Source organism: Oikopleura dioica, chromosome XSR (genome assembly GCF_907165135.1).
Source record: "Oikopleura dioica chromosome XSR, OKI2018_I68_1.0, whole genome shotgun sequence".
NCBI lineage: Eukaryota > Metazoa > Chordata > Appendicularia > Copelata > Oikopleuridae > Oikopleura > Oikopleura dioica.
The window spans coordinates 6,891,376-6,900,694 of record NC_137294.1 but is presented as its reverse complement, the minus strand read 5'-3'; the positions used below and the strand labels follow the sequence as shown (position 1 = coordinate 6,900,694).

At 41.5% G+C, this 9,319-nt stretch overlaps 4 protein-coding genes across 5 annotated transcripts; all 4 read right to left on the bottom strand.

Moving 5' to 3' along the window:
• Positions 1–208: 208 nt before the first annotated feature.
• Positions 209–1,124, bottom strand: LOC145706378 (UPF0598 protein F59C6.12-like). Its single transcript, XM_081783766.1, has 4 exons — positions 1,028–1,124; positions 937–985; positions 784–825; positions 209–735 (listed from the first exon to the last, which is right to left on the bottom strand). Exons 1-4 carry the CDS (start codon positions 1,122–1,124, stop codon positions 249–251), a joined length of 675 nt encoding a protein of 224 aa, XP_081639892.1. The 3' UTR covers positions 209–248.
• An 18-nt stretch (positions 1,125–1,142) lies between these two features.
• On the bottom strand, positions 1,143–2,150 carry LOC145706377 (uncharacterized). The gene is made up of 4 exons (XM_081783765.1): positions 1,948–2,150; positions 1,745–1,901; positions 1,481–1,707; positions 1,143–1,439 (listed from the first exon to the last, which is right to left on the bottom strand). Exons 1-4 carry the CDS (start codon positions 2,113–2,115, stop codon positions 1,227–1,229), a joined length of 765 nt encoding a protein of 254 aa, XP_081639891.1. The 5' UTR covers positions 2,116–2,150; the 3' UTR covers positions 1,143–1,226.
• Positions 2,151–2,157: 7 nt separating this feature from the next.
• LOC145709048 (sodium-dependent neutral amino acid transporter B(0)AT1-like) lies at positions 2,158–5,970 on the bottom strand. Its single transcript, XM_081786732.1, has 9 exons — positions 5,793–5,970; positions 5,628–5,755; positions 4,846–5,242; positions 4,468–4,753; positions 4,399–4,424; positions 3,863–4,256; positions 3,581–3,819; positions 3,281–3,515; positions 2,158–3,233 (listed from the first exon to the last, which is right to left on the bottom strand). The coding sequence occupies exons 1-9, from the start codon at positions 5,939–5,941 to the stop codon at positions 3,018–3,020; spliced, it is 2,070 nt and encodes a 689-aa protein (XP_081642858.1). The 5' UTR covers positions 5,942–5,970; the 3' UTR covers positions 2,158–3,017.
• A 13-nt stretch (positions 5,971–5,983) lies between these two features.
• LOC145706375 (phosphatidylinositol 4,5-bisphosphate 3-kinase catalytic subunit alpha isoform-like) lies at positions 5,984–9,017 on the bottom strand. Of its 2 annotated transcripts, none has more exons than XM_081783763.1 (9): positions 8,714–9,017; positions 8,219–8,431; positions 7,989–8,112; positions 7,720–7,906; positions 7,342–7,652; positions 7,038–7,295; positions 6,785–6,991; positions 6,376–6,545; positions 5,984–6,267 (listed from the first exon to the last, which is right to left on the bottom strand). In XM_081783763.1, exons 1-9 carry the CDS (start codon positions 8,843–8,845, stop codon positions 6,115–6,117), a joined length of 1,755 nt encoding a protein of 584 aa, XP_081639889.1. In that variant the 5' UTR covers positions 8,846–9,017; the 3' UTR covers positions 5,984–6,114. The 2 variants fall into 2 exon arrangements, with proteins under 2 accessions (XP_081639889.1, XP_081639890.1); XM_081783764.1 differs by having other exon boundaries at positions 6,115–6,332.
• Between the last annotated feature and the right edge of the window lie 302 nt (positions 9,018–9,319).

Here is a 9,319-nt window from a genome sequence, read left to right as displayed (position 1 = left end):
CCCGAACGCCTGTCAGTAACGTTACTCGATGAATAGAGATAAGACATAATAAACTCAAGTCGTTTTTTTACAAGAAGTAACCTTTCCTTGAATTCGTTCGTTGAAAGAACGAAAACGAAACTGGTTCGTCTCCTTATGTCTTCCCTGGGTCATCTTGCGGCGTTAGAACATTCTAAAATGCGATGTTCTTAAGTATGATCAAATAAGAGGGCTTGTTTCGGAATAGAACGATAAAGAGTGTTATTTTGCTAATGAAGAGTGTTTCCTAAAAGATTGTATTCAATGAGAACATTCAATTTATTTTGTAACTCCAAGTTGTTAACTGGAATGCCGTCATATGCAATTATTATGTCGTTTTCGTAAGTTATTTTTTCAAAAATGAGCTCTGCTAATCCAGGTGATTTAATGGCAGCAACACATCCTAATTTTTCTGGCCCCGTGTGGAACATAACTCCATTTTCATCCATAAAAAGAGAGCAGGGATCAAATTTATGTCTCATTCTCGGTCTTCTTCGAGAATAATACGGATAAACGGTTGAACGAAAAAATTTATGTATTATCGGCGAAATTCTGAACCGATTTCTGAAGGTGTTACTGGAGTCAATCAGGTGGTTTTTGGTGTCGATCTTATCAAAGATGACGGGAAGTAGATCCACTTGGATGAAATTACTCTCGTGTCCACAAGGAGATATCCAGTTAAAACCCTCGTGACGCGCTTCTTTTTCTCTGACTGGCCTGAAATGCAACCATGATGATATTTATGTTGCTAGAACGTTCAGTTACCGAATGCGTTTGTAAAAAAAGTTCAAAAATACAGGATCCTTGCGCGGGGTCCACCAGCGCTTCCAATCAGAACGTGATAGCCTGGGGCTAGTGGAAAGAAGACTCGCGGGGAGCGCACCAGTCTACGAGACATGAGTGGACCCTCGCTCCTTGAAGCATGTTATAAAGTTTTTTACTTTCGCGTCGTGCAGAAACAGTTGCCCTAACTTTGGTGTCGTAATTATGCTTTACAAATCGACTAGACCTTGATGATTTATGCGATAAAAGTATTCCCTTTCATTCTTTCGTATGCCATTTTGTCCTTGAATATAAAAACGGCGACTAACTCGCGAAATAGACATTCTGAACGGTATGCAAGCTCTTTTATCATTTCATACTTTATTTTTATGAACCAGAGACAGTAATAAATAATTAATTTTGAACGGTTTGTTGATTCTCGTAATCTAGCTTGATTCAGGAGTGAATGGAGTGTACTGTCCTTGAGCAAAAGAACCGATGGGAGTGTAGTTGCCACGGTCCATATCAATAACCTCGATTTCCCAGTTGGCTCCATCGGTAGCAGGAGCGTAAGGTCGTCCGTACTTGGAGTTATGCTGGTGCCATCGGTTGTACTCGTAGATAGCCCACATGATCATAATGAATCGGCACGTGTTGGCCTGAACGTTGAATAGGCTACTCTACTGCGAATTGCGCTTACCAGCAGCCAATAAGTAGAGTTCCAGTATTGGTTAGAAGTCATTCTGAACCATTGAGAGTTCGACCAATCTTGCTGAGTAACTCGTCGATCAGACCATGCCTCGGAGAAGTAACCCTCCGTCTTTGGGTTGTATCGCCAGTTCCAAAACTTCCTTCGGGTCTTGGCAGCGTGCTCGCGACGCTTATGGAAGAGATCCTCTTCTTCGGAAGTCACCGGTCGCCAGTTAACTAAACATTTAGACGGTTTGCAGCATAAACCGCTCACCTGGGTCCACAGGTCCCGGGATTCGCAGTCGAGACCATCCAACGTTGTAATTCAAGTCGACCTTGTGTTGCCACCCGTCGAGTTGCGGCTCGTGATAGTGCACAGCGTCACCAGGCTTTTTTCCGAGACGGTTAAATCGTGGCAAGCGGAAGTTATCCTAAAATTAATCAATACGAATGACCTGAATTCATCAAGGATCTTACAGCAAGGGTAGAACCATCGAGCTTAATGTCGGTGTCTTCGCGAGCCCAAACAGCGGACTGGTAGGTGTTCCAGTTCATGTTCTCCGGAGTGGGATTCTGGGCCCCACCTCGTGGGCGAGCGGTGAAAAACGGAACCGACAAAACACGCTTCGACAGTTGTTGTCTCATTTCGAAGTCTGCTGGAAAAATAAAAGATTGACTTAATTGACCTATACAATTACATTTATTGATAGATTATTAAATAAAGAATAAAGATAGGGTGCAAATGTTAAAGCAGTTTGCGCTAGAAGCACTTACCTAGACGATTTGAACTTATTTTATTTTACAAGCAAACAGTAAGCTTTGCGGATTAAATTCGCAGAAAATTAGGCTTTATTTTTCTACCCGGTGTAAAGTGATGTTTGTAAAAGAAGAAATGAATATTGTCGCCAATTTACAATATACTGTTTTTTTGCCGGAGAAAGTGGCAAGCATCAGGATTAATTTAAAGCGGGAGGTTTCGGTTGTGTATAATATGAATTTTAACGTTGTTAATAACTTACGATTAGCATCGAGGGAAAGTTTGGCAAATTAACTAGACCGACGAATATTCTTTTGCAATAAAAAACTTCAATTGTGTCTAGTCGACAGAAAATAAAAATAACTATTAGAAATTAGCTTATTGATAGAAGGGGTGGCCCTTACGCATGTACCGATGATAGAAAACTCAAGTCAGGGGTTAAGTCATCACTACGAGTCTCGAAGCTTGTGATTAGCTAGTGGCAAAAGATTTTCGCCAGGAGGTGGCACCAATCTTTTAATCCCGGACATGGGCCTGCTATCATCGGTATCTTCTCATCGTGTTGAGAATTGAAGAAAGCGCATCTACCTGGAAGTAATTTGAAACTAAAATCACTTTTGAAATGATTGTGTATTGAAGGAGGAACGAGGAAATTGAACAAAGTTAAGAATTGAGCTGTGAAAACGAGTCAATGAAAAGAAAAGTTCATGAATTCTTATCCGTTTTTAGTTCTGTCAAGGTTTATTTTAGTTTTCTTTTCGTCAACATTTTCTGCTTCGACTCTGTCGTTTTAAGTGATATTGTTGTTGTTAGCCTCTTTGTACGCTCTTTGACGACGGAGCTTGATCGTCTGGAGCACGAACTGGATAGGAATCATCATCAGTGGAGTCAACAGAATGAGGTAGAGGCAGAAGATACTGAAGTTAGGAGCGCTTGCCTTGTCAGGCCCCGTGAATGTCACCGAGTCCCAGTAAGACACCTTGACGGGCGCTGTGAACAGGTCATACTGAGAGAAAATGATTTACTGAGAGGCGATTTCATTATCAGACTTACGAATGAAAATCCAATGATAACGCCGAGCAAAACGGGCGAGATAAGCTTCCAGCAAATATCCCAGAACGGCTGCACAGTTGGAATATAGTCGAGCGCCGATTTGATATCTTTGCGGATTTTTTCGACGCCGTAGACTACTGCCGACATTATACATTCGTGAAATGCGATAACCAGAAGAGGGATAGTCGATGCGTTGCTATCAAAGATGTCAAGCCACTGGATCCCGCTTCGAAGGCTAGAAAATGTGATAAGATGAGCTACTAGTCGTAACCTCTACCAAAATATGACTCCAACAAGCGTTAGAGTAACACAAGAGCCAGCAGTGAAGTAGGACTGTTTGATTTTCTTTTGAAGGAAAGTATCGTGAATTGGGAGCAAAAGCCCAAAAGAATTCCGATTTGAGAGGAGATACCAACCATCAAAATCATTCCGAAGAATAGGACCGACCAGAGCTGAGGAAATGGAAGCTTTGTGACCGCTTCGGCAAACGCAATGAATGCCAAACCGGGGCCTCCTTGGAACTTGCTCAACATCGTATCCTTATGATAGAGCTAGTCGATAAATAGGGAAATTTATGAATACCTGTGAACAGTTCGCGAATTCTTCAAAGCCAGCGTAAGATTTCGATTCCATCACATCGGTCACTGCTTCGATTGTCGTCTTATTAATTGCGTCGACTCCGAATACCGGCAACATTCGAGTTGCAAGCTCGTTGTCGTCGAGCTTGCCCAAGATACATCGGTCGGTACTGCTGAGCGCTTTGAAGCCGACGATTCCAAAGACCGTCATCGAAGCGATAATTGAGACAATATAATTGGCTGTGGCAACAAATATCGCGTCTTTCTGGCAGTTGTTCTTCCTCGGATTGAAAGAACTGTAAGAGATGACTGTACCATACGCTAAGCCGAGATTGAAAAACGTCTGAATGGCTGCGTCTTTCCATGCTCCAATTTTGAAAGCTTTCGAAATATCGGGACTAGAATTCGTATGATTGGTTGTTTTCGATTGAAATAAGCTCACGTGAAAACCATTCCTATAGCACCGGAAGCACCACGAAGAGTTATAGAACGGAAGAAAAAATCGTGAGGACAACAATGGGGAATATAACAGTCACATACATGGCTTTTCCTGCGGATGAAATGCCCTAAATACAAGCTCAATTTTACTCTTGAAATCAAGCAATTTACCTTAACACAAGAAATGAAGACCAATCCCCATACAACCACATTGGAGACGAGCACTTTCGTAACGATGTCATTGGAGCCCTCCTCTCCCCAGCCGGAAAAGTCAAGAACATTCCGGTAGTAGTAGTACTCTGTCGGACTAGTTTCTGCACATTCTTGCACTGGTGTTCCGTTGATAGTCGGACAGTCGGTCCAAGGGAGCTTCTTTGAAAAGGAGGTGCCAAGATAGATCGCCGCCCAGGCAAGAATTACGTTGTAGTAAAGGGCGATAAGCAGACATGTGACGGCACTGAACGCTGTCGTTAACCAATGCAAAAGGACACCTTAGGTTATTAGAAAATGAGTCAAGCCGAAGCAAAAGAAACGAGACTTGACACTTACCTAGCGCAGCCAATACCAAGCGCCCTCTTGTCAAACTTGAACCATAATTTTACACTACCCACTCGATGCACTTGACCAAAAAGTAATTCCAAGAAGAAAAGGGGAAAAGCTTCGAAGATAAGTAGTACTGTATAGGGAATCAAGAAAGCTCCGCCACCATGCTTCCAGCATAAGAAGGGAAATCGCCAAATATTGCCGAGACCAACTGCCCAGCCGAGAAGAGCGAGTAAATACTGGAATTTTGAGTCCCAGGCTGGGCCTTCGTCCTCGTCTGATTCTTCTTCCAACTCATTTTTATGTGACGTACTCTTTTTCTTCTCGCTGAGAATTAAATTGCCGTTCTCGTCCGATTCCTCGTCTTCATCATGCTCTGATACATCTTGGAAGGCCAAAGTCTCTAAAATCGCCGTTTTAACAAGGAAAAAAATTGCATTCATTATTCCATAAGGAGGTGCCTTAGTCCTTAATCCATGAAAAGCCGGCGAATTTGATGATTGGAATAATTTATGTACACAATTAGGAAAATTTGACGAGCTATTTCCATTTAATGGTGGCGTGCAATTATGAAACTACCATAAAATAAGTCAATTGGTGTTAATTTAGCCAGGTTTGGGGCATACTTTTTATAAAATTACTTTTCATCATATCTTAACAGCGAAAGTAGTCTCAAATTATTTGATCCTTTCTTTTGGCAAAATGCCCATTTGAACATTAGTGAGTCTTGAAACTCATGAAAGCATATGATTTATACAAGACCAATGCTTCCCAAGCTTATAACTTACTTTTATTATAAACATCTGCAAGCAGACCGGGCATAGATTGTTTTGAGGCTTGCCTCTTGACCCTTGGTGGAGTTTTAAAGAATTTTAATTCTTCTTCGTGGGCATTTTTCAGCCTGTCTGTCGAGTTACTACAAATAAGAATGAGCATAAACGACGAGTTTCTACCTTTTATCCTTGTTGAGCGTGTTCACACTCTCCAAGAAATCGTCAGTTAAGCAGCCGGAAGCTCCGAAACTGTGTCTTCGTCCGCCTGACAGCGACAAATGCGAATTCATGGGATCTTCAAAGCCCTGAAGATCATCTTCTTTATCCATTCTTAATTCTCAACGGTCAGATTATCATTTCAAGTTAATGAATTTTCTTTTCGGAATGTATTTCGGAGTGATACGTAGAATTATTATAGCAAAATAAGGATCGAACTAAATTGAATTTTTCAGCAGCGTCGAGTTTTTAAGTTTGCCGTCAGTTTTTCTTTATGTTAAATATCTTAGATCTTGAGGGTTTGTTTGATCTTCTTGCGCACGTCGTGGGCGATGAAGTTCATGATCAGTCTCATTCCTCTGTTGCTCATATACTCATTCATTTTCCTCCTAAAGGCTGAGACCAGCACCTCTTTGTGTTCCTCCCACTTATGCCCACACTAATGCATAGCTGATTAGAAAAGGCTTACTTGGCAAATTAACAAAGCGGAAACATTTGAGTCATCTTTAATGTTATAAGAATTGTAAAAAGGAAGTCCTCGTCTTACCTCTTCGTGCTCAGACATGTCGTAGCCTAGTTTTTGATCTAAGTATTGCAAGTCTGCATATTTTAGCTCTGGCAAATCTGCGTTGACCAACATCAAAAATCTCAGTTTCAAATCGTGTCTTCTTTCCAGCACTCTCTCGTATGCCCAGATACATTTCTCCACGAAGATCTATTTTTGGCGGATAAAATTGGGCCTTACTTGAGAACACTAATGATTCTACGTCTCTTGTTAGTGCTGTAGCGAAAAAAGTGAAACAAGGGTCACATGAAATATTCATATAGAATGCGTCAGATGACCCCACGATAGTCAATAAATGGAAATGATAAAAAGGTCAGCCTTTTTCGCTGCGGTTGAATATCGACTATGAATTATAATAATTCGATTTCAAAGGGAATTACACCGAGTTCCTTTCGTATGAGATCCTTGTCGGGGCCATGTGCAAACACCTTCACAAAATCTGTGGTAAGAATGAATTCGTGCGGCTCACGATCATAGCCGAGCTTCTTCTTCCGGTGGTCTAGAATGTGCCCGTAATCGATGTGGAATATTTCCCCTTGGAGTCCAATCATGATGTTGTCATTGTGGCGATCTCTAATTCCGATAACAAAAGTTGCCACTGAATGAGTAATTGATAGTTTATCATTTATTTCAAAATGAAGTACCCGTAGAGCCTGCTAACGAATTCATGAAGGCCCAATACAAGTGCTCGTTTGTCACGTGCTGATGCTTATGTTCAGGATTTTTGACTGACATGCCGTCTAAGAATTCCTTCATGCCAAATGTGCCACTTCTTATGTAGCCCATTGTCTTGCCGTACGTCTCGTTGATTGAAGAGAGGGTTTCACCAGGCACCATTTGAATGAAACCATATTGACGAAAGCCATCAAGAGAGTAGTCTTTTGTTAAGCACTTAGGAGTGGCTGAACAAGGATAAAGAAGTGAGGTAGATAAATGATGATTACTTACCCAACACTTGATAAGTGGTCATATTTAGGTCTAATATAATATTAGCTCTTTCAGGTCTTTTGTGTCTGTGTGATCGTCTGCTTTTCCAAGCAGTGTCCATGCAACGGATAATCTGTAAGCCGAGGACATCTTGTCGCAGATCATCGCCTTCTTTGAAAATAAGAGAGGCATTCACCCAGGGAAGCAGAATAGGTTTACGCGCCGAGGAAAACATCTTCATCTTTTCCATGTTCAGATCCATGAGCAACATTTCTGGCTCAAGTGGATTAACAAGGCACTCCCAATCGCACTTTTTATACTCTTTGTTCTCACTTTAGATGTTCTATATTAATCTTTCAAAATATATAATACAAAAGAAGCATTGTCATAGAACTCTACATAAAGGCCTTCTTAATTCGCTCAATCGCATCAGCATAGTGCATGTAGTGATTGTGAAGACTGATAATTTGCTCCCAAAAGTGCACTTGCTTATATAGATGACTTCTCACTAGCTCTGGCGTTTTGTAATTTCTGTGCGGGTTATGGAAGTATTGGCCTCCAAATTTCAGCAAGCACTCCATTATCACTTAATTAACAAGTTCAAGCTCTCCAGTGGGAGTAAAAAGGTTACGCCCCAGTTTTATTTGCTAAACGAGCGAAAAACTAACCTGTAAAGAAAAACCTCTCCAATTGATGGCTGTTGGCAATGTAGGGAGTTCCGAGTTCGCTGCCTAATTCACGCGCATAAAGCTGTTCGCATTCACGACGCAAGTGCCAATACAAAAAATGGGCATATCAATGAGATCTCACAGACTGATACTCATAGAGAAACTTTATCATTTAAAATCTATTACTCAAATGGCGATCTATTTTACTGAAAAAATGTGCGATCCGTACCGAAACGACGATTTCTCATAGAACGCTGAAGAAGGAAGCGAGGAAGGTTCATGCGCCCGAGGACTGTTACGCCTTCAGGACTCAGCGTTATGTCATGATATGGCTCGTATTTTAATAAGTGCACAATTTGGAGAAGCAGTTCTTCAAGTTGAGCGTCCGAGTACTTGTCTAGTTGCATGATTGCCCAGCACCTAACGATCGGGTCGATGAAGTCCTGAACAAAATTTGATTAGCAGGAGCAAAGATATTTACAACGTCACATTCTCATAATATCGCAGTCTACTGATAAAACTAAAGAAGCTGATAATATATACTGCCTCATTCTCAAGGCTCACAGGCATGTTTCCCTTACTCGAAAGTTTAGTCTAAACCAAGTTTTTTTTGTTTTCCTTCCATCATTTTGTAATCGTGGTAAATCATACACACTGAGCAGTTAAATCAGTGAAATGATTTTCTATAATTACCCGATGACGGTTGAACAATCAACGCAATTTACCTGACTCAAAAGTGGCAGAAAAGTCTCAGGCGAGAGTTTTGCAAGATTCCAGCGGTCCAGAGCTTTGTAAAGTTCTTTGGAATGTTCGGCGCTGCTGAATGCTTGAATATACTTGTGGATCTGATGAGGCATGCTTTTAATAATCTCTTCTTGCAAAAGCCTACTCTCCCGAATCTCACGGAGTATAGCATCTGTCTGGCTTGTTTTCTTTTTATCGACGTTCACGCTGAATGGACCGATGCTCGAGTCGATGATTCCAAGAGTTTTTCGAATTTGAATTAGGTGGGTTTCACGCTCCGCCTTCAGTGCTATCCATGGATGACTTTTGGTACTGGTTATCGGGATTTTACTTAAGAAGCATTGTCTATCCGTTCCTTTATTCGTGGACTCACTGAGAACATCTCGCTCAAGAGTAAGCTCACTACTGGCCGCAGACGTGTCATGCGTCTCTTTTAGTGAATGTTTGACTTCCGGATCCTCTGGCTCATCTACAATGAGCGAGTTCCTACGCATGCATGGCGGGGCATCTTCTTGATTACAGTGATACACAAGCTCTCTAACTCTTTGTTCTTTCATCTTTTGGTCATCAAGCGAGATTCTGACCGT

Excerpts from the sequence above, each read along its gene's own strand:
- LOC145706378 (XM_081783766.1), bottom strand. The coding sequence starts at position 1,124 with ATGTCTATTTCGCGAGTTAGTCGCCGTTTTTATATTCAAGGACAAAAT. Across the intron at positions 826-936 it reads AAAAACTTTATAACATGCTT|CAAGGATCCTGTATTTTTGA; the intron begins CAAGGAGCGAGG and ends GTGGACCCCGCG. Across the intron at positions 736-783 it reads TTTTTTTACAAACGCATTCG|GCCAGTCAGAGAAAAAGAAG; the intron begins GTAACTGAACGT and ends GTTGCATTTCAG.
- LOC145706377 (XM_081783765.1), bottom strand. The coding sequence starts at position 2,115 with ATGAGACAACAACTGTCGAAGCGTGTTTTGTCGGTTCCGTTTTTCACC. Across the intron at positions 1,708-1,744 it reads CCCGGGACCTGTGGACCCAG|TTAACTGGCGACCGGTGACT; the intron begins GTGAGCGGTTTA and ends CTAAATGTTTAG. Across the intron at positions 1,440-1,480 it reads ACTCTACTTATTGGCTGCTG|GCCAACACGTGCCGATTCAT; the intron begins GTAAGCGCAATT and ends TTCAACGTTCAG.
- LOC145709048 (XM_081786732.1), bottom strand. The coding sequence starts at position 5,941 with ATGGATAAAGAAGATGATCTTCAGGGCTTTGAAGATCCCATGAATTCG. Across the intron at positions 5,756-5,792 it reads ACGCTCAACAAGGATAAAAG|TAACTCGACAGACAGGCTGA; the intron begins GTAGAAACTCGT and ends TCTTATTTGTAG. Across the intron at positions 4,425-4,467 it reads TCTTCATTTCTTGTGTTAAG|GGCATTTCATCCGCAGGAAA; the intron begins GTAAATTGCTTG and ends GCTTGTATTTAG.
- LOC145706375 (XM_081783763.1), bottom strand. The coding sequence starts at position 8,845 with ATGCCTCATCAGATCCACAAGTATATTCAAGCATTCAGCAGCGCCGAA. Across the intron at positions 7,653-7,719 it reads CGAATTAAGAAGGCCTTTAT|TGAGAACAAAGAGTATAAAA; the intron begins GTAGAGTTCTAT and ends GAACATCTAAAG. Across the intron at positions 7,296-7,341 it reads GACCACTTATCAAGTGTTGG|CCACTCCTAAGTGCTTAACA; the intron begins GTAAGTAATCAT and ends ATCCTTGTTCAG.